We start from the raw sequence: 24,905 nt of genomic DNA on the forward strand, positions 1-24,905 counted from the left end.
CTACAGCTTCAGTCTTCCTGTAACACAAACACCAACGAAGGAAAAGTGCAGGAAGTGGAGCATTAGAAAATGGTCTTCAAAACCTGAGCTCGTGCTGCAGTCTACCTGAGTGACGTGAGCAAATAGTTTTACACTTCATCTTTTACACAGATGTGGAGTGTTTCTGCACTGGGGACGTGCAGAACGTTATTTCTGATGTTTACAGCTGTCTTTGTGTGTGTGTGTGTGTGTGTGTGTGTGTGTGTGTGTGTGTGTCTGTGTGTGTGTGTGTGTGTGTGTGTGTGTGTGTGTCTGTGTGTGTGTCTGTGTGTGTGTCTGTGTGTGTGTGTGTGTCTGTGTGTGTGTCTGTGTGTGTGTCTGTGTGTGTGTCACGTCGATGGAATATTGTAGTGCAAAGCCAAAACGGCGGGACTGTAATAAAACAACTAAAAAAAACAAACATTGTAAAATTGATCTGCTGCAGTCAGTTATACTGAGAACTCTGAACGGCTCTGATTCTGTTTATACACTTTATAAAGATCTAAATAAGTTCTAGAGGAATATTAAAGACTCAATTAACTGTCCTGTGAATCTTTATACATAAAACTGCCTGGTCTGATGGCGGTGTTGGGAAAGTGCGCTTAAATACTCTAAAATCTTTCCATTACTCAGGTTTGAACTGAGGATTCATCCAAGTAAATGATGCAAATAAAAATCCATCACTGTGTTTATATCAGTTGTTTATATCAGTTGTTTATATCAGTTGTTTATATCGGGTGTGTTTATATCAGGTGTGTTTATATCAGTTGTTTATATCAGTTGTTTATATCGGGTGTGTTTATATCAGGTGTGTTTATATCAGGTGTGTTTATATCAGGTGTGTTTATATCAGGTGTGTTTATATCAGGTGTGTTTATATCAGTTGTTTATATCAGGTGTGTTTATATCAGTTGTTTATATCAGGTGTGTTTATATCAGGTGTGTTTATATCAGGTGTGTTTATATCAGGTGTGTTTATATCAGTTGTTTATATCAGTTGTTTATATCAGGTGTGTTTATATCAGGTGTGTTTATATCAGTTGTTTATATCAGGTGTGTTTATATCAGTTGTTTATATCAGGTGTGTTTATATCAGGTGTGTTTATATCAGTTGTTTATATCAGGTGTGTTTATATCAGGTGTGTTTATATCAGGTGTGTTTATATCAGTTGTTTATATCGGGTGTGTTTATATCGGGTGTTTTTATATCAGTTGTTTATATCAGGTGTGTTTATATCAGGTGTTTATATCAGTTGTTTATATCAGGTGTGTTTATATCAGGTGTGTTTATATCAGTTGTTTATATCGGGTGTGTTTATATCGGGTGTGTTTATATCAGGTGTTTTTATATCAGTTGTTTATATCAGGTGTGTTTATATCAGGTGTTTATATCAGTTGTTTATATCAGGTGTGTTTATATCAGGTGTTTATATCAGTTGTTTATATCAGGTGTGTTTATATCAGGTGTGTTTATATCAGGTGTGTTTATATCAGGTGTGTTTATATCAGGTGTGTTTATATCAGTTGTTTATATCAGGTGTGTTTATATCAGGTGTGTTTATATCAGGTGTGTTTATATCAGGTGTGTTTATATCAGTTGTTTATATCAGTTGTTTATATCAGGTGTGTTTATATCGGGTGTGTTTATATCAGTTGTTTATATCAGGTGTGTTTATATCAGTTGTTTATATCAGGTGTGTTTATATCAGTTGTTTATATCAGGTGTGTTTATATCGGGTGTGTTTATATCGGGTGTGTTTATATCAGTTGTTTATATCAGTTGTTTATATCAGTTGTTTATATCAGTTGTTTATATCAGGTGTGTTTATATCGGGTGTGTTTATATCGGGTGTGTTTATATCAGTTGTTTATATCAGTTGTTTATATCAGGTGTGTTTATATCAGGTGTGTTTATATCAGGTGTGTTTATATCAGGTGTGTTTATATCAGGTGTGTTTATATCAGGTGTTTTTATATCAGTTGTTTATATCAGGTGTGTTTATATCAGGTGTGTTTATATCAGGTGTGTTTATATCAGGTGTGTTTATATCAGGTGTGTTTATATCAGTTGTTTATATCAGGTGTGTTTATATCAGGTGTGTTTATATCAGGTGTGTTTATATCGGGTGTGTTTATATCAGTTGTTTATATCAGGTGTGTTTATATCAGGTGTGTTTATATCAGGTGTGTTTATATCAGGTGTGTTTATATCAGGTGTTTTTATATCAGTTGTTTATATCGGGTGTGTTTATATCGGGTGTGTTTATATCAGGTGTGTTTATATCGGGTGTGTTTATATCAGGTGTGTTTATATCAGGTGTGTTTATATCGGGTGTGTTTATATCAGGTGTGTTTATATCAGGTGTGTTTATATCAGTTGTTTATATCGGGTGTGTTTATATCAGTTGTTTATATCAGGTGTGTTTATATCAGGTGTGTTTATATCAGGTGTGTTTATATCAGTTGTTTATATCGGGTGTTTTTATATCAGTTGTTTATATCAGGTGTGTTTATATCAGGTGTGTTTATATCAGGTGTGTTTATATCAGTTGTTTATATCAGGTGTGTTTATATCAGGTGTGTTTATATCAGGTGTGTTTATATCAGGTGTGTTTATATCAGTTGTTTATATCAGGTGTGTTTATATCGGGTGTGTTTATATCAGTTGTTTATATCGGGTGTGTTTATATCAGGTGTGTTTATATCAGTTGTTTATATCAGGTGTGTTTATATCAGGTGTGTTTATATCAGTTGTTTATATCAGGTGTGTTTATATCAGGTGTGTTTATATCAGGTGTGTTTATATCAGTTGTTTATATCAGGTGTGTTTATATCAGGTGTGTTTATATCAGGTGTGTTTATATCAGGTGTGTTTATATCAGGTGTGTTTATATCAGTTGTTTATATCAGGTGTGTTTATATCAGGTGTGTTTATATCAGGTGTGTTTATATCAGGTGTGTTTATATCAGGTGTGTTTATATCAGTTGTTTATATCAGGTGTGTTTATATCAGGTGTGTTTATATCAGTTGTTTATATCAGGTGTGTTTATATCAGGTGTGTTTATATCGGGTGTGTTTATATCAGTTGTTTATATCAGGTGTGTTTATATCAGTTGTTTATATCAGGTGTGTTTATATCAGGTGTGTTTATATCAGGTGTGTTTATATCAGTTGTTTATATCAGTTGTTTATATCAGGTGTGTTTATATCAGGTGTGTTTATATCAGTTGTTTATATCAGGTGTGTTTATATCAGGTGTGTTTATATCAGGTGTGTTTATATCAGTTGTTTATATCAGTTGTTTATATCAGGTGTGTTTATATCAGGTGTGTTTATATCAGTTGTTTATATCAGTTGTTTATATCAGTTGTTTATATCAGTTGTTTATATCAGGTGTGTTTATATCAGGTGTGTTTATATCAGTTGTTTATATCAGTTGTTTATATCAGGTGTGTTTATATCAGGTGTGTTTATATCAGGTGTGTTTATATCAGGTGTGTTTATATCAGTTGTTTATATCAGTTGTTTATATCAGGTGTGTTTATATCGGGTGTGTTTATATCAGGTGTGTTTATATCAGTTGTTTATATCAGTTGTTTATATCAGGTGTGTTTATATCAGGTGTGTTTATATCAGTTGTTTATATCAGTTGTTTATATCAGGTGTGTTTATATCGGGTGTGTTTATATCGGGTGTGTTTATATCAGTTGTTTATATCAGTTGTTTATATCAGGTGTGTTTATATCAGTTGTTTATATCAGGTGTGTTTATATCGGGTGTGTTTATATCGGGTGTGTTTATATCAGTTGTTTATATCAGTTGTTTATATCAGGTGTGTTTATATCAGGTGTGTTTATATCAGTTGTTTATATCAGGTGTGTTTATATCAGGTGTGTTTATATCAGGTGTGTTTATATCAGGTGTGTTTATATCAGGTGTGTTTATATCAGTTGTTTATATCAGTTGTTTATATCAGGTGTGTTTATATCAGGTGTGTTTATATCAGTTATTTATATCAGGTGTGTTTATATCAGGTGTGTTTATATCAGGTGTGTTTATATCGGGTGTGTTTATATCAGGTGTGTTTATATCAGTTATTTATATCAGGTGTGTTTATATCAGGTGTGTTTATATCGGGTGTGTTTATATCAGGTGTGTTTATATCGGGTGTGTTTATATCAGTTGTTTATATCAGTTGTTTATATCAGGTGTGTTTATATCGGGTGTGTTTATATCAGTTGTTTATATCAGGTGTGTTTATATCAGTTGTTTATATCAGGTGTGTTTATATCAGGTGTGTTTATATCGGGTGTGTTTATATCAGTTGTTTATATCAGGTGTGTTTATATCAGTTGTTTATATCAGTTGTTTATATCAGTTGTTTATATCAGGTGTGTTTATATCAGTTGTTTATATCAGTTGTTTATATCAGGTGTGTTTATATCAGGTGTGTTTATATCAGTTGTTTATATCGGGTGTGTTTATATCGGGTGTGTTTATATCGGGTGTGTTTATATCAGGTGTGTTTATATCGGGTGTGTTTATATCAGGTGTGTTTATATCGGGTGTGTTTATATCGGGTGTGTTTATATCGGGTGTGTTTATATCGGGTGTGTTTATATCGGGTGTGTTTATATCAGTTGTTTATATCAGTTGTTTATATCAGTTGTTTATATCAGTTGTTTATATCGGGTGTGTTTATATCGGGTGTGTTTATATCGGGTGTGTTTATATCAGTTGTTTATATCAGGTGTGTTTATATCAGGTGTGTTTATATCAAGTGTGTTTATATCAGGTGTGTTTATATCAGGTGTGTTTATATCAGTTGTTTATATCAGGTGTGTTTATATCAGGTGTTTATATCGCGCGTGTTTATATCAAGTGTGTTTATATCAGGTGTGTTTATATCAGTTGTTTATATCAGGTGTGTTTATATCAGGTGTGTTTATATCATGTGTGTTTATATCAGGTGTTTATATCGCGTATGTTTATATCAGGTGTGTTTATATCAGTTGTTTGTATCAGGTGTGTTTATATCAGGTGTGTTTATATCAGTTGTTTATATCAGTTGTTTATATCAGTTGTTTATATCAGGTGTGTTTATATCAGGTGTTTATATCAGGTGTGTTTATATCAGGTGTGTTTATATCAGGTGTGTTTATATCAGCTGTGTTTATATCAGGTGTGTTTATATCAGGTGTGTTTATATCAGTTGTTTATATCAGGTGTGTTTTTATCAGGTGTGTTTATATCAGGTGTGTTTATATCAGGTGTTTTTATATCAGGTGTGTTTATATCAGTTGTTTATATCAGGTGTGTTTATATCAGGTGTGTTTATATCAGGTGTGTTTATATCAGTTGTTTATATCAGGTGTGTTTATATCAGGTGTGTTTATATCAGTTGTTTATATCAGTTGTTTATATCAGTTGTTTATATCAGGTGTGTTTATATCAGTTGTTTATATCAGGTGTGTTTATATCAGGTGTGTTTATATCAGCTGTGTTTATATCAGGTGTGTTTATATCAGGTGTGTTTATATCAGTTGTTTATATCAGGTGTGTTTTTATCAGGTGTGTTTATATCAGGTGTGTTTATATCAGGTGTTTTTATATCAGGTGTGTTTATATCAGTTGTTTATATCAGCTGTGTTTATATCAGGTGTGTTTATATCAGGTGTGTTTATATCAGTTGTTTATATCAGGTGTGTTTATATCGGGTGTGTTTATATCAGTTGTTTATATCGGGTGTGTTTATATCAGGTGTGTTTATATCAGGTGTGTTTATATCGGGTGTGTTTATATCAGTTGTTTATATCGGGTGTGTTTATATCAGGTGTGTTTATATCAGGTGTGTTTATATCGGGTGTGTTTATATCAGGTGTGTTTATATCGGGTGTGTTTATATCAGGTGTGTTTATATCAGGTGTGTTTATGTCAGGTGTGTTTATATCAGTTGTTTATATCAGGTGTGTTTATGTCAGGTGTGTTTATATCACGTGTGTTTATATCAGGTGTGTTTATATCGCGTGTGTTTATATCAGGTGTGTTTATGTCAGGTGTGTTTATGTCAGGTGTGTTTATATCAGGTGTGTTTATGTCAGGTGTGTTTATATCAGGTGTGTTTATATCAGTTGTTTATATCAGTTGTTTATATCAGTTGTTTATATCAGTTGTTTATATCGGGTGTGTTTATATCAGGTGTGTTTATATCAGGTGTGTTTATATCAGTTGTTTATATCAGGTGTGTTTATATCAGGTGTGTTTATATCAAGTGTGTTTATATCAGGTGTGTTTATATCAGGTGTGTTTATATCAGTTGTTTATATCAGGTGTGTTTATATCAGGTGTTTATATCAGGTGTGTTTATATCAGGTGTGTTTATATCAGGTGTGTTTATATCAAGTGTGTTTATATCAGGTGTGTTTATATCAGTTGTTTATATCAGGTGTGTTTATATCAGGTGTGTTTATATCAGGTGTGTTTATATCAAGTGTGTTTATATCAGGTGTGTTTATATCAGGTGTGTTTATATCAGTTGTTTATATCAGGTGTGTTTATATCAGGTGTGTTTATATCAGGTGTGTTTATATCAAGTGTGTTTATATCAGGTGTGTTTATATCAGGTGTGTTTATATCAGTTGTTTATATCAGGTGTGTTTATATCAGGTGTGTTTATATCAGGTGTGTTTATATCAAGTGTGTTTATATCAGGTGTGTTTATATCAGGTGTGTTTATATCAGTTGTTTATATCAGGTGTGTTTATATCAGGTGTTTATATCGCGTATGTTTATATCAGGTGTGTTTATATCAGTTGTTTGTATCAGGTGTGTTTATATCAGGTGTGTTTATATCAGTTGTTTATATCAGTTGTTTATATCAGTTGTTTATATCAGGTGTGTTTATATCAGGTGTTTATATCAGGTGTGTTTATATCAGTTGTTTATATCAGGTGTGTTTATATCAGGTGTTTATATCAGGTGTGTTTATATCAGGTGTGTTTATATCAGGTGTTTATATCAGGTGTGTTTATATCAGGTGTGTTTATATCAGTTGTTTATATCAGTTGTTTATATCAGTTGTTTATATCAGGTGTGTTTATATCAGTTGTTTATATCAGGTGTGTTTATATCGGGTGTGTTTATATCAGGTGTGTTTATATCAGGTGTGTTTATATCAGTTGTTTATATCAGGTGTGTTTATATCAGGTGTGTTTATATCAGTTGTTTATATCAGGTGTGTTTATATCAGGTGTGTTTATATCAGTTGTTTATATCAGTTGTTTATATCAGTTGTTTATATCAGGTGTGTTTATATCAGGTGTGTTTATATCAGTTGTTTATATCAGGTGTGTTTATATCAGGTGTGTTTATATCAGTTGTTTATATCAGGTGTGTTTATATCAGGTGTGTTTATATCAGGTGTGTTTATATCAGGTGTGTTTATATCGGGTGTGTTTATATCGGGTGTGTTTATATCAGGTGTGTTTATATCAGGTGTTTTTATATCAGGTGTTTTTATATCAGGTGTGTTTATATCAGTTGTTTATATCAGGTGTGTTTATATCAGGTGTGTTTATATCAGGTGTGTTTATATCAGGTGTGTTTATATCGGGTGTGTTTATATCGGGTGTGTTTATATCAGGTGTGTTTATATCAGGTGTTTTTATATCAGGTGTTTTTATATCAGGTGTGTTTATATCAGTTGTTTATATCAGTTGTTTATATCAGGTGTGTTTATATCAGGTGTGTTTATATCAGGTGTGTTTATATCAGGTGTGTTTATATCGGGTGTGTTTATATCAGGTGTGTTTATATCAGGTGTGTTTATATCAGGTGTGTTTATATCGGGTGTGTTTATATCGGGTGTGTTTATATCAGGTGTGTTTATATCAGGTGTTTTTATATCAGGTGTTTTTATATCAGGTGTGTTTATATCAGTTGTTTATATCAGTTGTTTATATCAGGTGTGTTTATATCAGTTGTTTATATCAGGTGTGTTTATATCAGGTGTGTTTATATCAGGTGTGTTTATATCAGGTGTGTTTATATCAGGTGTGTTTATATCGGGTGTGTTTATATCGGGTGTGTTTATATCAGGTGTGTTTATATCAGGTGTTTTTATATCAGGTGTTTTTATATCAGGTGTGTTTATATCAGTTGTTTATATCAGTTGTTTATATCAGGTGTGTTTATATCAGGTGTGTTTATATCAGGTGTGTTTATATCAGGTGTGTTTATATCGGGTGTGTTTATATCGGGTGTGTTTATATCAGGTGTGTTTATATCAGGTGTTTTTATATCAGGTGTTTTTATATCAGTTGTTTATATCAGTTGTTTATATCAGTTGTTTATATCAGGTGTTTTTATATCAGGTGTGTTTATATCAGTTGTTTATATCAGTTGTTTATATCAGTTGTTTATATCAGGTGTTTTTATATCAGGTGTGTTTATATCGGGTGTGTTTATATCGGGTGTGTTTATATCGGGTGTGTTTATATCAGGTGTGTTTATATCAGGTGTGTTTATATCAGGTGTGTTTATATCAGGTGTGTTTATATCAGGTGTGTTTATATCAGGTGTGTTTATATCAGGTGTGTTTATATCGGGTGTGTTTATATCGGGTGTGTTTATATCAGGTGTGTTTATATCAGGTGTTTTTATATCAGGTGTTTTTATATCAGTTGTTTATATCAGTTGTTTATATCAGTTGTTTATATCAGGTGTTTTTATATCAGGTGTGTTTATATCAGTTGTTTATATCAGTTGTTTATATCGGGTGTGTTTATATCAGGTGTGTTTATATCAGGTGTGTTTATATCAGGTGTGTTTATATCGGGTGTGTTTATATCGGGTGTGTTTATATCAGGTGTGTTTATATCAGGTGTTTTTATATCAGGTGTGTTTATATCAGTTGTTTATATCAGGTGTGTTTATATCAGGTGTGTTTTTATCAGGTGTGTTTATATCAGTTGTTTATATCAGGTGTGTTTATATCAGGTGTTTTTATATCAGGTGTGTTTATATCGGGTGTTTTTATATCAGGTGTGTTTATATCAGGTGTGTTTATATCAGGTGTGTTTATATCAGTTGTTTATATCAGGTGTGTTTATATCAGGTGTGTTTATATCAGGTGTGTTTCATTAAAATAGAGCTGTCCTGTTTATCACCCAGCAGTCAGGTGGGCTGCAGACTTTTGCACTCTGCTGTAGATAATCACTGACAGGAAGTTCAGTACTCAGTGGACATTTTTGTAAACTGAGTTTGCTACTTTGTTGTTACAGGCCCTTCTCCGTTCTAGTACTTTCTGCACAATGGGGGTGTACGGCCTGACGAGTTATGTAGAAGGAAACCAGCAGTTTTTCACAGATCTGAAGCTGAGGAACACCCTTCTTGTGATTGATGGCTGCAGTCTGTATTTCCGTCTGTACTTTACCACTGGCTTGGACCAGAAAAGGGGAGGGGACTATGATGCATTTGCTAATGTGGTTCACCGTTTTTTTGCCACACTGTCTTCATGCAACGTGAGTCCATTTGTGGTTTTAGATGGTGGAATGGACGAGACCGATAAGAAGTTCAAAACCCTGCGCGAGCGAGCTCAGAGTAAAATACACGAAGCCCATAACCTGTCCCGAGGGTGTCATGGCAGTGTTCTGCCCCTGCTTACACGTGAAGTCTTCAGGCAAGTCCTCTGTGAACTTGGTGTACCCTTGGTGCAGTGTATCTCTGAAGCTGACTTTGAGATTGCCTCTCTAGCACATCAGTGGCAATGTCCAGTCCTGACCAGTGACAGTGACTTTTACATCTTTGATTTGTGTGGTGGCTACCTGCCCATGAATTTTTTTGAGTGGGAAAATGTTTGCAGTAAGGCCTCAGAGCCTTACATTCCTGCCCGTCGATTCACCGTTAACCGCTTTTGCTCACACTTCAACCACATGAACAAGCAGCTGCTGCCGCTGTTTGCTGTCATCAGCGGCAATGACTACACGCATGCAAAAACCACAGAGACCTTCTTCAGCCGAGTGAAATTACCGACAGTACTGAGACGGAGGGGAAGCCAATTAAACACCCGGATTGAAGGCTTTTTGCTCTGGCTGTCGGTGTTTACCAGCCCTGTGGCTGCACTAGAGGAAGTGCTAGAGATCCTGGGAGGCAAGCAGAAAGGCAACCTCCGGAAGCAAATCACAGCAGGGATTCAGGACTATCAGCTTCCATCTACCAGCAGTCTGGCCCAGTTCTTCTCAAACAGTCAACTACATACATATGATCTGCAGAAGCTTCCAGCAGCATTGATGTCACAGCCAGAGTGGCTCTTGAAGCAGATCACGTCAGGTCGGCTGCCCCCTCTGGCGCTGGATATTCTGGTGCTCCGGAGAGCCATTTTGATAGCTCAGGTAGAGAATAGTCGTCTGCCTAGTAGTCATGAAGCCTCACTGAAAATTCGCAAGATGATCTATGGCCTGCTCCTTCTCAGGAATGTGATGCAGGGTAATGCTGGTTGTGGACAGAGGGGTAGAGGACGGGGAGGAATGAAGAGAGAAGGGATGACTGATCAGGCTCAGAGTGCCTCGTGTGTTGTGGAGGAGTATGACAGGCTTGAGCTCAATCTAAGGAGAACCACAGTGGAGGTTCAGCTACCCACACAGCTTCCACAGCTGAGCCTGAACACTTTAGACCAGGTAAGCTAAGATGACACCACTCAGGTTATAAAGTCTGTTGTTTCATCAAGCCTGCTTCATCACTTAAAACTCTTCTCTTTAGGTGGCCATATCTGTGAGGCGCAGGGTGTTGTTAGGTACTCTAGGGGTGATGGAGCAGGTGCTGCAGCCTGTTGAACCACATCTCCACCTGCCGGTGTGTGTGACATATTTTTGGGTTCATTCCTCCAAACCAAAGCCCAGCCCCTCACTGCTGCAGTGTGTGCTGCTAGGGCTAGTGTATGGTGAAGTCTGCAGATGCAGGTCCATGTTTCGAGGTAAGGAGAGCTACCTGAGTAGATCTGGATTCAGTCTTTACAATTTCTTGGTACATTTGTATGATTTCTGCACCTTCTTCCCTCTGCAGATCCAGTGCAGGCGTGTGCTTCTGCTGCCATCGTCTGCCAGAGATTAGACCAACTGAGAATTCACCCCAGTCAAAGGAGTGGTGTAGACTTGGGTGTGGCTCATTCTCTTAGCCAATGGCAGTCTTGTATGTGGGCGGGGATTTACCTGAACCAGCTGATGTGTTTCCCGGTCCCTGAGCCTCACTGTGCCTGGTAGAGTACCTTCGCTTACAGACAGGGAACAACTTACAGGACAATTTTAGAAAAATGAACCAATTGTTTAAAAGAGTTTATGCTGGAAAATCACAATCAGCCTACTTCACATAGAATCTAAACATTTATGAACATCTCACTTGTTTCTGACATCAGAACAGAAACCGTCCCATTGCAAATCAACCACGAATCATGCTAGTTAGCTACACAAGCTTAGCATGCCACGTTAAACAACCCTCTACAATGCGAGTAAATCGATCGCATATGCGAGTAAATTTCCCGCTATGCAACTAAAAAATAGCTTTCATTAGCCAATGGATAGTAAATTTTAAGATTTTACTCGCCTGTGATTAAGTTAGATGCAAACAATACATTTAGCGCAGATATAATTGCAGTGCATGCTCAGTCTGCATTAAGCGCTCTCTTTTGCTTTCTCTCACGCGCAATCAATGTGAGAGAAAGAGAGAGGCAACACTGTAAAGAGAATTGATGCATTATATCGTGTTCTTTCTTTACTGTGGATGCAAATGGATGCAAAAAAGAGAAAAGTCCAGTCTAAGCAGAAAATGCTTGATAATTTTTTGTTTTCAAGTGCAAAGAAGAGTAAAGAGTCCAGTTCTGTGCAGATATTAGACAGCGAATGCGCCGGCGAACCCTGGCCAAGCACGTCAAATGTAGCAGAAAAGCTTGCGCATTCTGAATCAAAGAGTTTATTGGAAAAGCGAAAGTTCCAGACTCGGTGGCTGTCAGATTTTGATTGGCTTTTGTATGATGAGGAGGAAAATGTTATGATATGTAAATACTGCAGTAAAAAAACGAGCTTAGCCGGTAAAACAGACTTTGTGTCAGGGTCGTGCAGTTTCATACGTGAAAATCTCACAGCGCATTCAAACAGCAAATGACATGCATCTTGTCGTGATAGTGTAATGGCTTCAAGCCAAGACCCTGAGGAATCTGCAATAGCAAAAGGGTTCCAAACTCAAAAGAAAAAGAGTGACAGCGCAGAGAGATGTGAGCTTTCTGTAAAAATGAATATAGCATATTATATCGCAAAGGAGGATTTGAGTTTCACTCAGATGAAGCCACTAATTATGCTGCAGGAAAAAAATGGCCTGGACATTTCCCCAACGTATGATAATGATGTCCACTGCACTGAACTCATTTCAAATATTTCCGTAGATTTACAGGATATAGAGGCAAATAAAGTGAAAAGGTCCAATTACATATCAATCATGATTGATGGTGCAACAGATTCTTCTGTGACAGACAAATTGAGCAATCTATGTGAGGTATTTACATGATAGGTCTCCAGTAAATCATCTAGTCTCTGTCACAGAGCTGTCACATGCTCATGGTGATGGTGTAACTGACTGCATTCAATCCGCAATGTCAAAATTTGGATTAGATGACTGGAAGCAAAAGCTTGTTGGGTTTTGTGCTTATGGTGCAAATGTGGGCTAAACAGCTGGTGGTGTTGCAAAACTGAGAGTGGACAATCCAAAACTGATAGACATTCACTGTATGGCTCACAGGCTGGAGCTGGCACTTCTTGGGGTTTTGAAAGCCGTGAGCTTGGCGAGTCGTGTAAATGACACCTTGCACTTGATCTGGAAAACCTACTATTTCAGCCCAAAGAGCCACAGAGAACTTAAGACAGTCTGTGAAGAACTTGAATCTAGGTTCTACAAACCAAAGCCAGTGAAGGGAACACGTTGGGTGCCTCATTTAGACACTGAAGGTCTTCCTGAGAGGAAAAATCTTGTGAGCCAAGCTGGGCAGTATGCAGCTGTTGCCGTTCATATGGAGAATTTTGCCCAAACCAGTCACAATGTTGACATTGCTGGTAGAGGGAAAAAGGTTTTCAATACCCTGAAGGATCTGCAGTTTGTTGCATTTTGTCATTTCCTGGCTGATGAGCTGCAAGAGATAGCAACCTTAAGTCAAGACTCTACAGAAGGCAGACCTCATCCTACCAAGTGCTGTTGGGTTAGGGTAGTTGAGAGCTGCTTGACCAGTCTTGACTACATGAAAACCAACCCTCTCCCAGGTGGTATGCTGGAAACTTTTATCACCCAGTGTCTGGAAAAGCAAACTCCTGGTGCTCATACTACAACTTTTCAGGGCATTGACTTGAGAGGGGAAAGAGAGAGCCTGATGGACAATCTGAGACAACAGATGAAGCATGCATGTTCAGCCTGTGAGAAACACCTTCATGCTAAATTGGATAACATGCTTGGAATTAACAAAGATGAAAATGCACAAGCTGTGATGTCAGCATTTGCAATATTCAACCATGACAAGTGGCCTGATGACAGAAAACAACTTGAACTATTGTATGGCAACAAGGAGCTGAAGGTCCTCACTGAATGGTTCAGAGAGAAGCTTGTTCAATCTGGATGTCATGTTGAAGAAATCCCTGGGGAATGGAGACGCTTAAAAAGGCGAGTGTCCAATGATCTTCATGGCAAGTCCTACCTGGACCTGTACCAGATGCTGATGCTGAAGCTACCCTACAGAGATGAGATGCAAAACATTCTTCATCTTGTTCAGATTCTTCTTGTTCTGCCAATCAGCTCTGCCAACTGCGAAAGAGCCTTCAGTGCCCAAAAGAGAATAAAATCAGATGTCTGCAGCAGTCTCACATCCTCCCACCTTTCAGACCTGATACTCATTACAACAGAAGGCCCAGAGCTTCAGCAGTATCAGCTGTGGAGAGGTGGCTGAAGTCAAGTGGCAAGAGAAAGCCATTTGCTAAGAAATGGTAGATTAAATCCACATGCAAGCATAAAGAAAAATTCAGACAGTATGTTTTGTTTAATTTATTATTATTATTATTATTATTATTATTATTATTTTGTTCAGTTGCAGTTCACGCATGTCATGTAAAAAGTCTGGCGAGTAAAATAAAAAATTTACTAGCCAATGGCGACTCAAGCTTTATCATGTCCGTAGAGGGTTGTTAATAATCACTGAGTCTCTCTGGAAAGCCAGTGCATTACACTGTTAGCTTTTAGAGAAAATCCACTTTAATTTTTGCCATTCTATTTCTATAATTAAGACTTCTATAACTGATATTTCAGTGGCTCTAAGTTAAGAAATGTTTCTTAAGATCATAGAAGCACTTCAGCAGAGTGTAGTATAGGAGCTCACAGGGCTAATGGGGTGAAGCGTCTGTGCAAGATAAAACAAAATTGGGGGAATTGAGGGAACACAGATAGACTAATATGTCATAATGTTCTGTTATCAGGCTGTTCAGTGGTACTTTGCTGCATGGATTAGAGGCTGTACTGAGAAGAGGTCAGCAGTGTCCTGAGTCCTTGCTGGCTGCTGCCCCTGTTGCCCTGCAGCTCTACTCCACCCTGTTTGGGGTCATACAGGGGTTTGTTGTCCACCACCAGGCTGCCCAACACATTGCACCGTTTCCAGCAGCAACAGCAGGACCCAGCAGGCCGAGAGGAAAGGGCAGACGGCAGCGGGGTTCTGTTGGCCCAGGGAGGCGGAGAGGACGTCGAGGGGGCGTGGCTGCTGGTGGTGATTTGAATAACAGGTTTGGGATGCTCACCTGTGAGGACGAGTCAGATGAGGTGTGAAAAGAGGAGGAGTTTCATGAAATTTCCAAATGAATTCATTCCAGTTATTTTATTCCAACTTCAGGATTATATCTCCGTGAAATAGTTCTATATTCATTCATAACATAACTTTATGATGCAGCTGTGCCTTTGCCTCATTCTTACAGAACAGGTGCCTGAGTGCTTTTAAAAGAAAAAAAATGTACATTTTTCTAGCATCTCAAATAAAATTACTACCAAAGACGCTACAGTAATCTTGTCAAGATGCCTTATAATGTGCATGAATGTGTTTTTAACGATTTTTAAACTTTTTTTTTAAATTCTGCACTTATACAGTCTGTAGAACACAATGAAATGAAATGAAATGAAATGCCTTGTTTACTTTTCTTGCCATGAAGTAAAGCTTGAGGATGAATGGTATGATGTGGTAGCACTGGAGGATCTTAGCATTGTTAAGGGTGCTGTTTACGCTTCAGACATTGTGTAAATATTGTGCTAATCATTCCAGTTTGTACAATGTTCATTGTGAAAAAGAGGATGTTTGAGAAATGTGATGTTTGAGTGTGCTTTGTGTCTCATCTCAGTGGATCACTGAAGGTTCTGTTTGTTTAAGATGGGATGGATTTAGCTGGCAGTTTGAATGCGATTGAAAGTGTTTAAACCCAACACTATATACTAAATCCACAGAAATAACGTCTATGAATTTACAGCTGTCTTTTAATTCCATCTGTTTTAGTAGGAACAAAAATCTCTAATCTCTAAAATCTCTAATAATTGAAGTAATTGAAGTGTTTTAGAAATGTTTCATTGGAATCATTGCAACGATATCTGTTAATGTTTACATGATAACTTTTAAGCGAATCATGAACTTTTAAATATTCTGTTAATTTGACACCCTTGTGAAAGTTTATACACCAAAACAGTGTTTAGATTTTTCATTAAAGTTGAACACTAAACAAACCAGATGTGTCATATATGTCTGTTTTTAACTTGTTACTCATTGCTGCTAATCACTGTGGCTCGGAGTAAAGCTGCAAACACACAATTCTTTAATATTCCATTGAGTTTGTGTAGACGTGGAATTGTACACCTTCTCCTGTGTGGATCTCACAGTACTTTTGCAGAGAGAAATTTCCAGAATAAACAGAGAGATCTCTGTGATTTTGACCATGGCATGATTACTGGGACCAGCTGACCTTCTGGGAATTTGGTGGGAAATACTTTGTTGATGAGAAAGACCAGACGAAACCATCATGACCAAGGCTGGTTCCAGCTGTCAGGGACTTAAATAAACACTGTTTACCTTTGTGGCGAGCAGAAAAGCGTCTCAGATCCCTCACCACACTGGACATCAGGTTCCTGTGGTGTGAAATTTCTTGCTTTGGGGAAAATATGCTTTATCTGCTACACCGTGGCATCTCCCAGCCATACCATTGCTCCAAACTGGTCTGAAGGCAAGATGTTCTACTAGGTACAAAATACAGCAAAGTGAAATGTCTTCTATAAAAGGGTGAAAGAACAACATGAGCAGCTGTGAGCTGATACAAAAGTAGTTATTACTCTGGCAGCTAATCTTTCTGAGATCTTCCTCCACTCTGGGTTTGATGAACATGATCTGAAGTGGCAGATGCTTTTTGTTATTAAAACTGAACAGTAAACAGAAGATTTTAGAAAAGTATAAGAGTGAAACTTTTATTAAACACTATAACAAGGCTAAAAGCATGCATGTGAGCACTTAAAAGTCAAAGACATGGGTTTTAATCTACTTCATTACTCATGTAACCAGTAGGAGTGAACGATATTCTGATATTGTTCATGGCGACTGACACTCCGGCTCGAGTGAGACTATCTTTAGGCTGTGTTCCTCTCTCTCGGGTATCAGTGTGTGCTTGGACACGGGCAGGTTTGCAGGAGTAAATGGGTCTAATCTTGGCACGGGCTGTGGTGTGTTAGCGTTAGAGCTGTAAATAACACCGGAAGCACTCCTCACTCAGCCTTCTGCCTTTACAGACACTCAGAACAACTGGAATAAGAAAGAGACAGTGTTGAACAGGAAGAGGAGAGAGAAGCGCTCGAGGCTAACACTAACACAAACTCCGACTCGGACAGCAGCAGGCAGAATCATGGCTCTGGTGAGATTTGGACTACAGCTCCAGATCCTGCTTTACTCCATCTCAGGGCTGTCATCCAGCAACTTTAATAACCAGCTCCCTTCACCTACAGGTAACAGTGTCTGGATTCTCTAACAGCACCCTCACAGCTTTATTTCAGCAGCATTATTACTGCTCCTCATACACTCTCTCATATGAATACCCTGGAAAATATGTAGAACAAATAGAACATAGAGTTTGAGTCTTTACCTCAACACCAGTGTACTATAGTATGAGGTTCAGAAATCTGTTACAGTGTGGATAACTGAAGAGATAAAGCACACTCGGAAAAGTGCTGAATGATATGTCGTGCTAATTTGCATATTAATTTATTCATCATGCTCATTTGCATATCATGTTTCAACTCTTGGTATAAAAAGGAGGAAGATTTTCCTTTATAAAGAAAGAAGATGATGAACCAGAATAGAGTTTTATCAGGACATAAAATAATTAAAATATAAAACATTATATCTTCTGACTGGGTGTCTTTATTACAGCAGTTCAACTTCTATCAGGAATGTAGTGAATAATAGTGATCAGTGACATAGTGTAATGCAGATTTTTAGATATCTTTTTCTTATCATCTTTACTACAGTACAACAAAGTTTAGGTACTTTAGAAGGAGATAGCTTTACTAAATAAACAGCCAAGCTCACTACTGAACTGTGATGTCATGCTAATTCAATTCCACTCCTTGCTAATGCTAACTCTAGCTGAGTCTATGGGCCACCACAGATCCTGGGGTGGAGCTTTGAGAACATGGCCGTGGATTGGGGTGGGATAAAAATCTCTCCTGCTGAGACCAAACCGTGACAAATCATCACTAATCTCAATGACGGGTCACTTTAGCGCAGTAACTTCAGAGGCGTCCACTTCAAAGCTGTACACCTGAGTCACCAGATGCTGTTCAGGAACCAGGTTCTGCTATAATTTAAAATTCTAATGGACTTTGAAGGCTATTTAACTGTATCTTTTTTTATGTTTTTTAATGGATTGTCTCAGTGCTGGTTCAAGTCCTGAAAAGATTCGACCCATGTTGCCTACAGACTCCGCCCCCGCCCCCCCTGTTCCCACCCCCGCCCAGCGTGTGGAGAAGAGGTCAGGTGAGTGTGTAATGATAAGTCTGACAGGTTATTACAGGATTTCTGATGTATAGAAAACAATGAGTTTGATGATTCTCTTATTTAATGTGTTTTAAAATGAAGAACAAACACTAAAAATTTGAATACATTCTAATAATCTTTGTTTTTAAGGTGTTTGAAGAATCTGTGGAGGTTGAAAGAGGAAGAGAACATGATGAAGAGGATGTGATTCAGCATTGTCTGCCTGGACCTCCTGGACCACCAGGCCCTGCTGGACCACCGGTACGGACAGAGATACAGAATTCAGATAAAGTGCCAGAGTTTCCTCCCTCTGTCTGTGAGGAAAACCGAAGTGAAGCAGAAATCCCCCTCGTGTTCTGATGTTTCCTCATCCCCGAGTTCAGCAGATCAACATGGCAGTTCCCAGCGTCAGCAGTGACACAGCAGCGCTTCTTCCCTTTAAATGAGTTCTACTGCATTTACTGTACACATGTTAGCTTGATACGCTTGCTATAACACTCTACACTTCCCTTTAGCGTTTATCTCAGAACTCAGAGGTGTCCATGTAACAAAAGCCACAACGTTCCTTATTTGGAGGGAAATGGAATACAGCGTTACACAGCCTTTAATTATGCTCTTTATTTCAGGGCCAGGATGGCATTCCAGGAGTACAGGGGCCCAAGGGAGATAAGGTGAGTCTGACTGGTGGACTACTAGATATTTGCCGTTATTCTTTTTTAAACTCTGGAGTCTACAGGTGTTCTTCTTCTCTCCGTAGGGAGATATTGGCCGACCCGGGTCGAAGGTAAGACTGCTTTGTCTCAACCTCACATACACCACTTCATGTTTTTATAAAAGTTCGTTTTCAGATACTAACCTCAAGCGTCTTTCTGCTGTAGTCTAATCATATTTCAGTGCAGTTCATGCAGTTTCCACTGCAGACACTTTAATGTTAATTAGTCTCCAGCGTATTAAGGCATGGCTTTTGTCCACTGCAGCATAGGCAGGCAATATCACTTAGTGCTGAGCCTGAGCCTTGACATGGATCTGTGTACTGCACTGCAGAGAGAAATCAACACTGAGCTATTTAATTACACTGAACACTGAGAGAGAGAGAGAGAGAGAGAGATGGATGTCTGTGAATATAGCACAGTCTCTTCATTGTTGAAAGTGCAACAGTTGCTGCTTTTTTGTAAACTTCCTGAATGAAAAGAACATTTTTTGCAACATGTGTGTTATATTACTACATTTCTATAGGAAATATCTGCTGTTGCTGTGCCTCAAATCAAATAAAGTCAGGACAAGAGCGTGTTCATAGATTGATGTGTGTGTGTGTGTGCACAGGGTCGCACTGGCCGGCCTGGTCTTCCTGGAAGGCCAGGCTCTGCAGGATGGCCCGGGCCTGATGGACCCAAAGTGAGTATTCCTTTTTGTGGCACTCATGCCAACACACTACATAATTCAACATACTAGCTTTAACACTCACACTCTCAGCCTGCGGTCCAAGTGGCACTCCCTGTCCACATCTTTACACTCTGCTCATCCACTGTGGCCAACAGGGAGAGAAGGGAGACCATGGCCTGGCGGGAGAGCCTGGGATGAGAGGACCAGTGGGAGCTAAGGTGAGGGTCAAATACAAATCTCTACACAGCAGTGAGGATTGTGAAGCATTGGCTCTCTTAAGTTATCCATGACAAGCATAGCTGCATCCTGACTGTGACGTGAATCAATCATGTGATCTCTGTACACTTGACCACAGCTTTTATATCCACTGTTTTGAGATGAAACGATCATTTTCCTTCAGTTATACTGTGATTATTTTTTACACAGGGCCTGCCTGGATACAAAGGAGAGAAGGTTTGTTTTTCAGACAGAAATCATGTGGAGCAACAGCAATTGTGTCTCTCTTGCAGAAATCAGTTTAGATCTGTGTTTTAGGGCTCACAAGGGGAACTGGGAGTACCAGGGCCAAAGGGAGATAAGGTCTGAGACATCATTCCACACTGCAGGTTTAACTTGCTGATATATCTGCTGCAGAGGATGTGTCTGTGACTCTCTGTGTGTGTGTGTGTGTGTGTAGGGTGAAAGCGGACATGCTAGCATGCTGGGACAGAAGGTAAGAGAATTCTAAGCAGCGCTGTTTTGTCTCACACCTTGTATATTTCTGTGTGTGTGTGTGTGTGTGCGAGAGAGAGATACCTGCTTTATCTCTGTCTCTGTATGATGGTGTCTACATTCCCTGTTCATGTGTCTCAGGGTGAAACAGGACCTAAGGGAGAGGCAGGTACTTCGGGGACGCGAGGTTCGACAGGACGCCCAGGCAAAAGAGGAAAGCAGGTAAAAACAGACACCTCAGAAGTGTGACCTCAGAAGATTTTTGGCCTGTGTTTCTGTGATATTAACTCAGTGTCTGTTTCAAACAGGGATCTAAAGGAGAGACTGGTCGAATAGGACCCATGGGACTAGCAGGTTCTCCAGGACCCAGTGGACAACCAGGAGCCCCTGGACTACCTGCTTCAGGTGATTAGATTATAAATCTGTGAGCAGCACCGATTCTCCTAGTGTCCAGTGAAATCTTCTGGAATAGTCTGATAGGGGAAAAAGGTTGGTATGAAACTATGAAACAGTTACACAGATTGTGTTCTTCATTACAATCTGATTACAGCAACACACACACACACACACACAGTCTGCAGTCAGGATCCTGACTGTACAGGTGTGTATGGTGTACAGTGCTGTATGTAGGGGGTGAGAAAGGTGAGATGGGGGTTCCAGGTTCTCCAGGACAATGTGACTGCAGCTCCTTTGATGCTAATGGACCTGCTAGTGCTTCACTGCAGCGCCGTAACAAACACACTAAAGTTTCAGCGGTGAGTAGCTGTGCACAGTAGACAAAATGAACTTGTGTGGGTGTATATGTATTTACCAGCAGCCTGTAGGGTTATACATCATGTCTGTGTGTCAGTAGATATTTGTGGTCAACTCTGAGAAGGAACTGAACGACCTCCACACAGATAACACTCTGGCTTTCTGCAAAGAGCAGAAATCTCTCTACTTTAAAGACACGGACAGCTGGAAACCCATTCAGGTATGGTGCTTCACCTCTTCACTGGTGCTCGTGAGTCCACTCCACTCTCGGGAAAATGCAGTATGACGTTCTTGGTTTTTTCAGCTGCTCTCAGATCATGCGATGGAGAGGAAGAGGAGAGGAGCATGGACATGTGGGGATGGAGTGGTGCAACCGCTCAACGGAGAGGAGTGTGACGATGGAAACAAAGTGGTGACTGATGAGTGTGTGGGTAGGTCATGTAGTCAATTTCAGATATAGAGAATACAAAGCTTTGGTAATCATCAGCGATGTGTCTGTCACTCTGCAGGCTGCAGGAAGGCTTACTGTGGAGATGGATATCGCCAGCACGGTGCTGAGGAGTGTGATGGAAAGGACTTTGGCTATCAGACCTGCAGGACATACATTCCAGGGTATGTACCACACACTGACTAAAAAACACAGTCTAGATAGCTAGATACTTTATTCATCCCAATGGGAAATCTAGTGCTGGATGTTTACCATAAACACCACCACAATGTGTCCTCCCCTATTATGATTGTCCAGGACGTTCGGACAGCTCAGATGCACCAATTCCTGCAGCATCAACTCAACCGACTGCAAGTACATCACCTGAGCTCCTGACACACGTGTGTGTACGCGTGAGGTCATAAACAGGTCAGACTGCAGTCGTGTGAGGAGCTCTGATCAGGACACACTCTCAGTGTGGAGGTGGTTCATACAGATCAGGACTGTAATTATTCATTTTTATTCATATAAGTACACAGATTACTATTTATTAATTCCCCCATTTTACTGTGTGTGTGTGTGTGAGTTTGGCTGAACACAGAAGAAAGAATGTTACACTTAGCCTTAACTAATAAGTTGAGGACACGGATCATCATTACTTTGCTGTACAGAACTCAAAGTAAAATGTGGATCTGGATCAATCCTGAGGCCTGGATTTTTCTACAAAGCGTGTTCGTTCATCTGCTTAGATCTTATGCTTCATTCCACTTCTAATAAAGTTCTAAAGTGCAAACATGGACTTAAAAAACCACTGTGTGTGTCTATTAGTCATAACCGTGTGTGTGTGTGTGAGATAAGAGCCAAAATGGTCAGCCTTATTATTATTATTATTATTATTATTATTATTTTAAAGCAAATACAATCCGATGAGAATCGGATCTCTGAGTTGTGAATTTTACACAGGCTCCAGCAGGTGGCACTGTTTCTCTGAGTGTCTGACGTTTTTACACACACATATAAACACTGTCCTAAAGTGGCACACAGACAAAAAAGACATAAAGCATACTGTGCTCATATTTCATACACTCACACTGCGTGTGGAGAGAGTGAGGATTCTTGATGAAGATCATGTGAAATAACAGAAACTCGGTAGATCAGTTAGGTAAAATGACAAACATGCACATGATCTCTCTTGATTTTCAACTTGATTAACACTCATCAATGAAATTCAGTAGTATACAGTGACCGCATTTAGTGAGACACAGCATCAGCAGACGGAGGTGAGCATTAACGCTTAGAGGACACTACACAAATTCTGAGGTTCTACTGGACTGTATCCTGAGCTCTGTCCTGAAATAAATCAGCTTTATATGATGTTAGACCTTCTCATCAGCTAAGATGGTGATAAATGTGGCTTGATGAAAGTCAGCACCAAACATCACAGTCTTCTGTTCTTCATCGTAAGTAGGTCTTCCTGCCAGGAGCTTGTGAGGACACTGTAGGGGGAAATACGGTGTTGTCTCAGTCATTAGTTATAAGACGACATGAGTGTGTGTGTGTTTCAACTAAAAGTCTCACTGAAGGCATCATGAATCTGTTTGTGTTTATATTCAGCAGATCAGAGTAGACTGAGAATGTGAAGGCTAATGACCGGCTGCTCCGTTTGGTTCCAGGCTGTGTCTATACACCGTGTGTGTGTGTGTGTGTGTGAACACATTGTGTTTAATATGAATGCACTTACAGCCTTAACCTGTTTGTCTTCTCTATACAATATAAACAGACAGAAAGCTGGTTATACCTCTGTTCTCTTTGCTTGGGTATATTCTCGGAAAGGGCCTGAATGCTTCAGGAGGAGGGAAATCTTCAACTGGGTGGAACTGAAACTTGGATTCAAAGTCATCTAAAAAAATAATGAATGAAATGTTAAGTAAGAAATCAATCAATAGATGATATGAAGCATACAGAAATCTTCCACTGCTGTGTTTTAGTGTGATCTCTGCCAGTGGAGTTTTACCAAAGCTGTGCAGGTGTCCGTTCCTGACTGAGACGGGCGGAGCCAGGGGCAGAGGTGGAAGAGGGGGTGGGATTCTGCTGGACAGCTCAGTGGTAGGTGAACGAGCTGGTGGAGCAGGAGGAGGAGCCAATCGGCCTGCACCTGCCATAACCACCATAAGACCACAGATGCTTACTGACCAGGAGTTGTTCTCTACCAGACAAATCAAGCTAGACTGGAAAAATCTAGAAATGAAGCTATACTTGATGAATACAGATTGAATCTATAATGATATTTACCAAACATACTGATACAGAAGTCATTTATATTAAAGGATCTTGCCCAAAGCCTTATAGCCACTGGATGTGTGAACAAAAGGTTTTTTTTTTCAGTCCTAGTGGCCAATCTCCAACCATTAATTCCCACCTCACCTAACATCCCAGTATTTACTTGATGCTTCTTAATCTGACAGAAAGCCCTTACTTTTGTTTATTCAGAAATAAGACTCAATCTCAAACGTCTTCTACTGGGTTTGTACCTGCGCTTGTTGGTATTGCAGGAGGCTTCCGACTGGGGGCTGTGCAGGGGTAAGAGGGGGGCAGCAGAGGAACTGCAGGGCGGTATGGGGGCACTGCAGCAGCTTTAGGAGGTGGGGGAAGTGGAGGAGGGGGCAAAGAGGCAGGAAAGGGAGGAGGGGGTGGAGGAGGACTATTTCTGATGTTACCAAACTTAACATCTACTAGTTTGGGAGACAGAGGGTGGAAGACACCAGGAGGAGAGGAAGGTGGGACCGAGGGAGGTGGGGGTGGTTGCAGGGGCGGCACCGTGGGTATCGGAAGGGCGTGAGATTGAACTGGTAACCATGTGGGTTTGGTGATATGAGGAGGAGGAGGTGGAGGAGGAGGACAGGTAGAGAGAGGAAGCGGCTTGTTGAGACTCGCATGCTCATGATGAAGTGATGGAGGAAGAGGAGGAGGAGGAGGAGCCGCCATACTGGGAGGAGAGGATAGAGGCTTAAAACTCGGAGGCGTGGGCTGGCTGGGGGAAGGCGGGGCCGTGTAGGAGGAGACAGGACGTGTTTTAGATAGAGAAGAAGTGCTTTCCAGATTTCTGTGGGAAGGAGAGAGATCTGGCGTGCTACCCCTAAAACTCTGTCTCTGAGATGGCAGATTCCACAGAGGCTGCTTCAGGCTGGCTGCAGAACCGGACCGAGTCACTTTATAAAGAGAGAGACACAAACTTTATTATTCATTTTATTTACTAATATCAACTAATTTCACTGAAATCACTTCATTGAGACAAGCACATGCTGTTAGAACAGAAGATAAAGTAAATCTTTAAGTGACCCAGCAGTGGACCAGGATAGGACCAGGATAGGACCAGGATAGGACAAGGATAAGACCAGGCACCTGGACGGTTGTGTGAGTCTCTGTCTCTCTGTCCCACAGGCCTGAGGACAGGAAATCCTCCAGCAAAAAGTCCACTCAGAGTAGGTCCTTGTGTGGGAGTGACTCTAGAGCTTCCACCTGCTCCAGTAGCACCA

At 39.5% G+C, this 24,905-nt stretch overlaps 2 protein-coding genes across 6 annotated transcripts in view; one reads left to right on the forward strand and one right to left on the reverse strand.

Annotated features, from left to right (window-relative positions):
- The first annotated feature begins 10 nt into the window (after positions 1-10).
- LOC131344869 (acetylcholinesterase collagenic tail peptide-like) lies at positions 11-22,122 on the forward strand. Of its 4 annotated transcripts, XM_058377411.1 has the most exons (18): positions 31-114; positions 16,853-17,065; positions 17,995-18,095; positions 18,246-18,356; positions 18,722-18,766; positions 18,853-18,879; positions 19,419-19,490; positions 19,634-19,696; positions 19,905-19,931; positions 20,013-20,057; positions 20,155-20,190; positions 20,331-20,411; positions 20,498-20,594; positions 20,808-20,944; positions 21,043-21,162; positions 21,247-21,373; positions 21,452-21,554; positions 21,688-22,122. In XM_058377411.1, the coding sequence occupies exons 2-18, from the start codon at positions 16,966-16,968 to the stop codon at positions 21,755-21,757; spliced, it is 1,362 nt and encodes a 453-aa protein (XP_058233394.1). In that variant the 5' UTR covers positions 31-114; positions 16,853-16,965; the 3' UTR covers positions 21,758-22,122. The 4 variants fall into 4 exon arrangements, 3 of the variants coding, with proteins under 3 accessions (XP_058233393.1, XP_058233395.1, XP_058233394.1); XM_058377410.1 differs by lacking the exons at positions 16,853-17,065; positions 17,995-18,095; positions 18,246-18,356; ... (12 more) ...; positions 21,452-21,554; positions 21,688-22,122 and adding exons at positions 9,301-10,695; positions 10,778-10,991; positions 11,081-11,273; positions 14,521-15,793 and having other exon boundaries at positions 11-114; XM_058377412.1 differs by lacking the exons at positions 16,853-17,065; positions 17,995-18,095; positions 18,246-18,356; ... (12 more) ...; positions 21,452-21,554; positions 21,688-22,122 and adding exons at positions 9,301-10,410; positions 10,491-10,646 and having other exon boundaries at positions 11-114.
- Positions 22,123-22,148: 26 nt separating this feature from the next.
- wipf3 (WAS/WASL interacting protein family member 3) overlaps positions 22,149-24,905 on the reverse strand; it is a 10,478-nt gene continuing 7,721 nt past the window's right edge. For both annotated transcript variants that reach the window (XM_058377419.1, XM_058377420.1), the window contains exons 4-8: positions 24,772-24,905; positions 23,901-24,578; positions 23,384-23,524; positions 23,168-23,269; positions 22,149-22,865 (exon numbers count right to left, since the gene is read on the reverse strand). The exon at positions 24,772-24,905 is cut by the window's right edge and continues 13 nt beyond it. In XM_058377419.1, the coding sequence (XP_058233402.1) occupies positions 22,825-22,865; positions 23,168-23,269; positions 23,384-23,524; positions 23,901-24,578; positions 24,772-24,905 (1,096 nt within the window). In that variant the 3' untranslated portion in view covers positions 22,149-22,824. The remainder of the gene's footprint in view (positions 22,866-23,167; positions 23,270-23,383; positions 23,525-23,900; positions 24,579-24,771) is intronic.

The sequence above is a fragment of the Hemibagrus wyckioides genome, linkage group LG24, assembly GCF_019097595.1.
Source record: "Hemibagrus wyckioides isolate EC202008001 linkage group LG24, SWU_Hwy_1.0, whole genome shotgun sequence".
In the NCBI taxonomy this organism is placed as follows: domain Eukaryota; kingdom Metazoa; phylum Chordata; class Actinopteri; order Siluriformes; family Bagridae; genus Hemibagrus; species Hemibagrus wyckioides.

Coding starts and splice junctions, on each gene's coding strand:
- LOC131344869 (XM_058377410.1), top strand. CDS start 9,331: ATGGGGGTGTACGGCCTGACGAGTTATGTAGAAGGAAACCAGCAGTTT. Junction 10,696..10,777: donor GCCTGAACACTTTAGACCAG/GTAAGCTAAGAT, acceptor TCTTCTCTTTAG/GTGGCCATATCTGTGAGGCG. Junction 10,992..11,080: donor ATGCAGGTCCATGTTTCGAG/GTAAGGAGAGCT, acceptor TTCCCTCTGCAG/ATCCAGTGCAGGCGTGTGCT.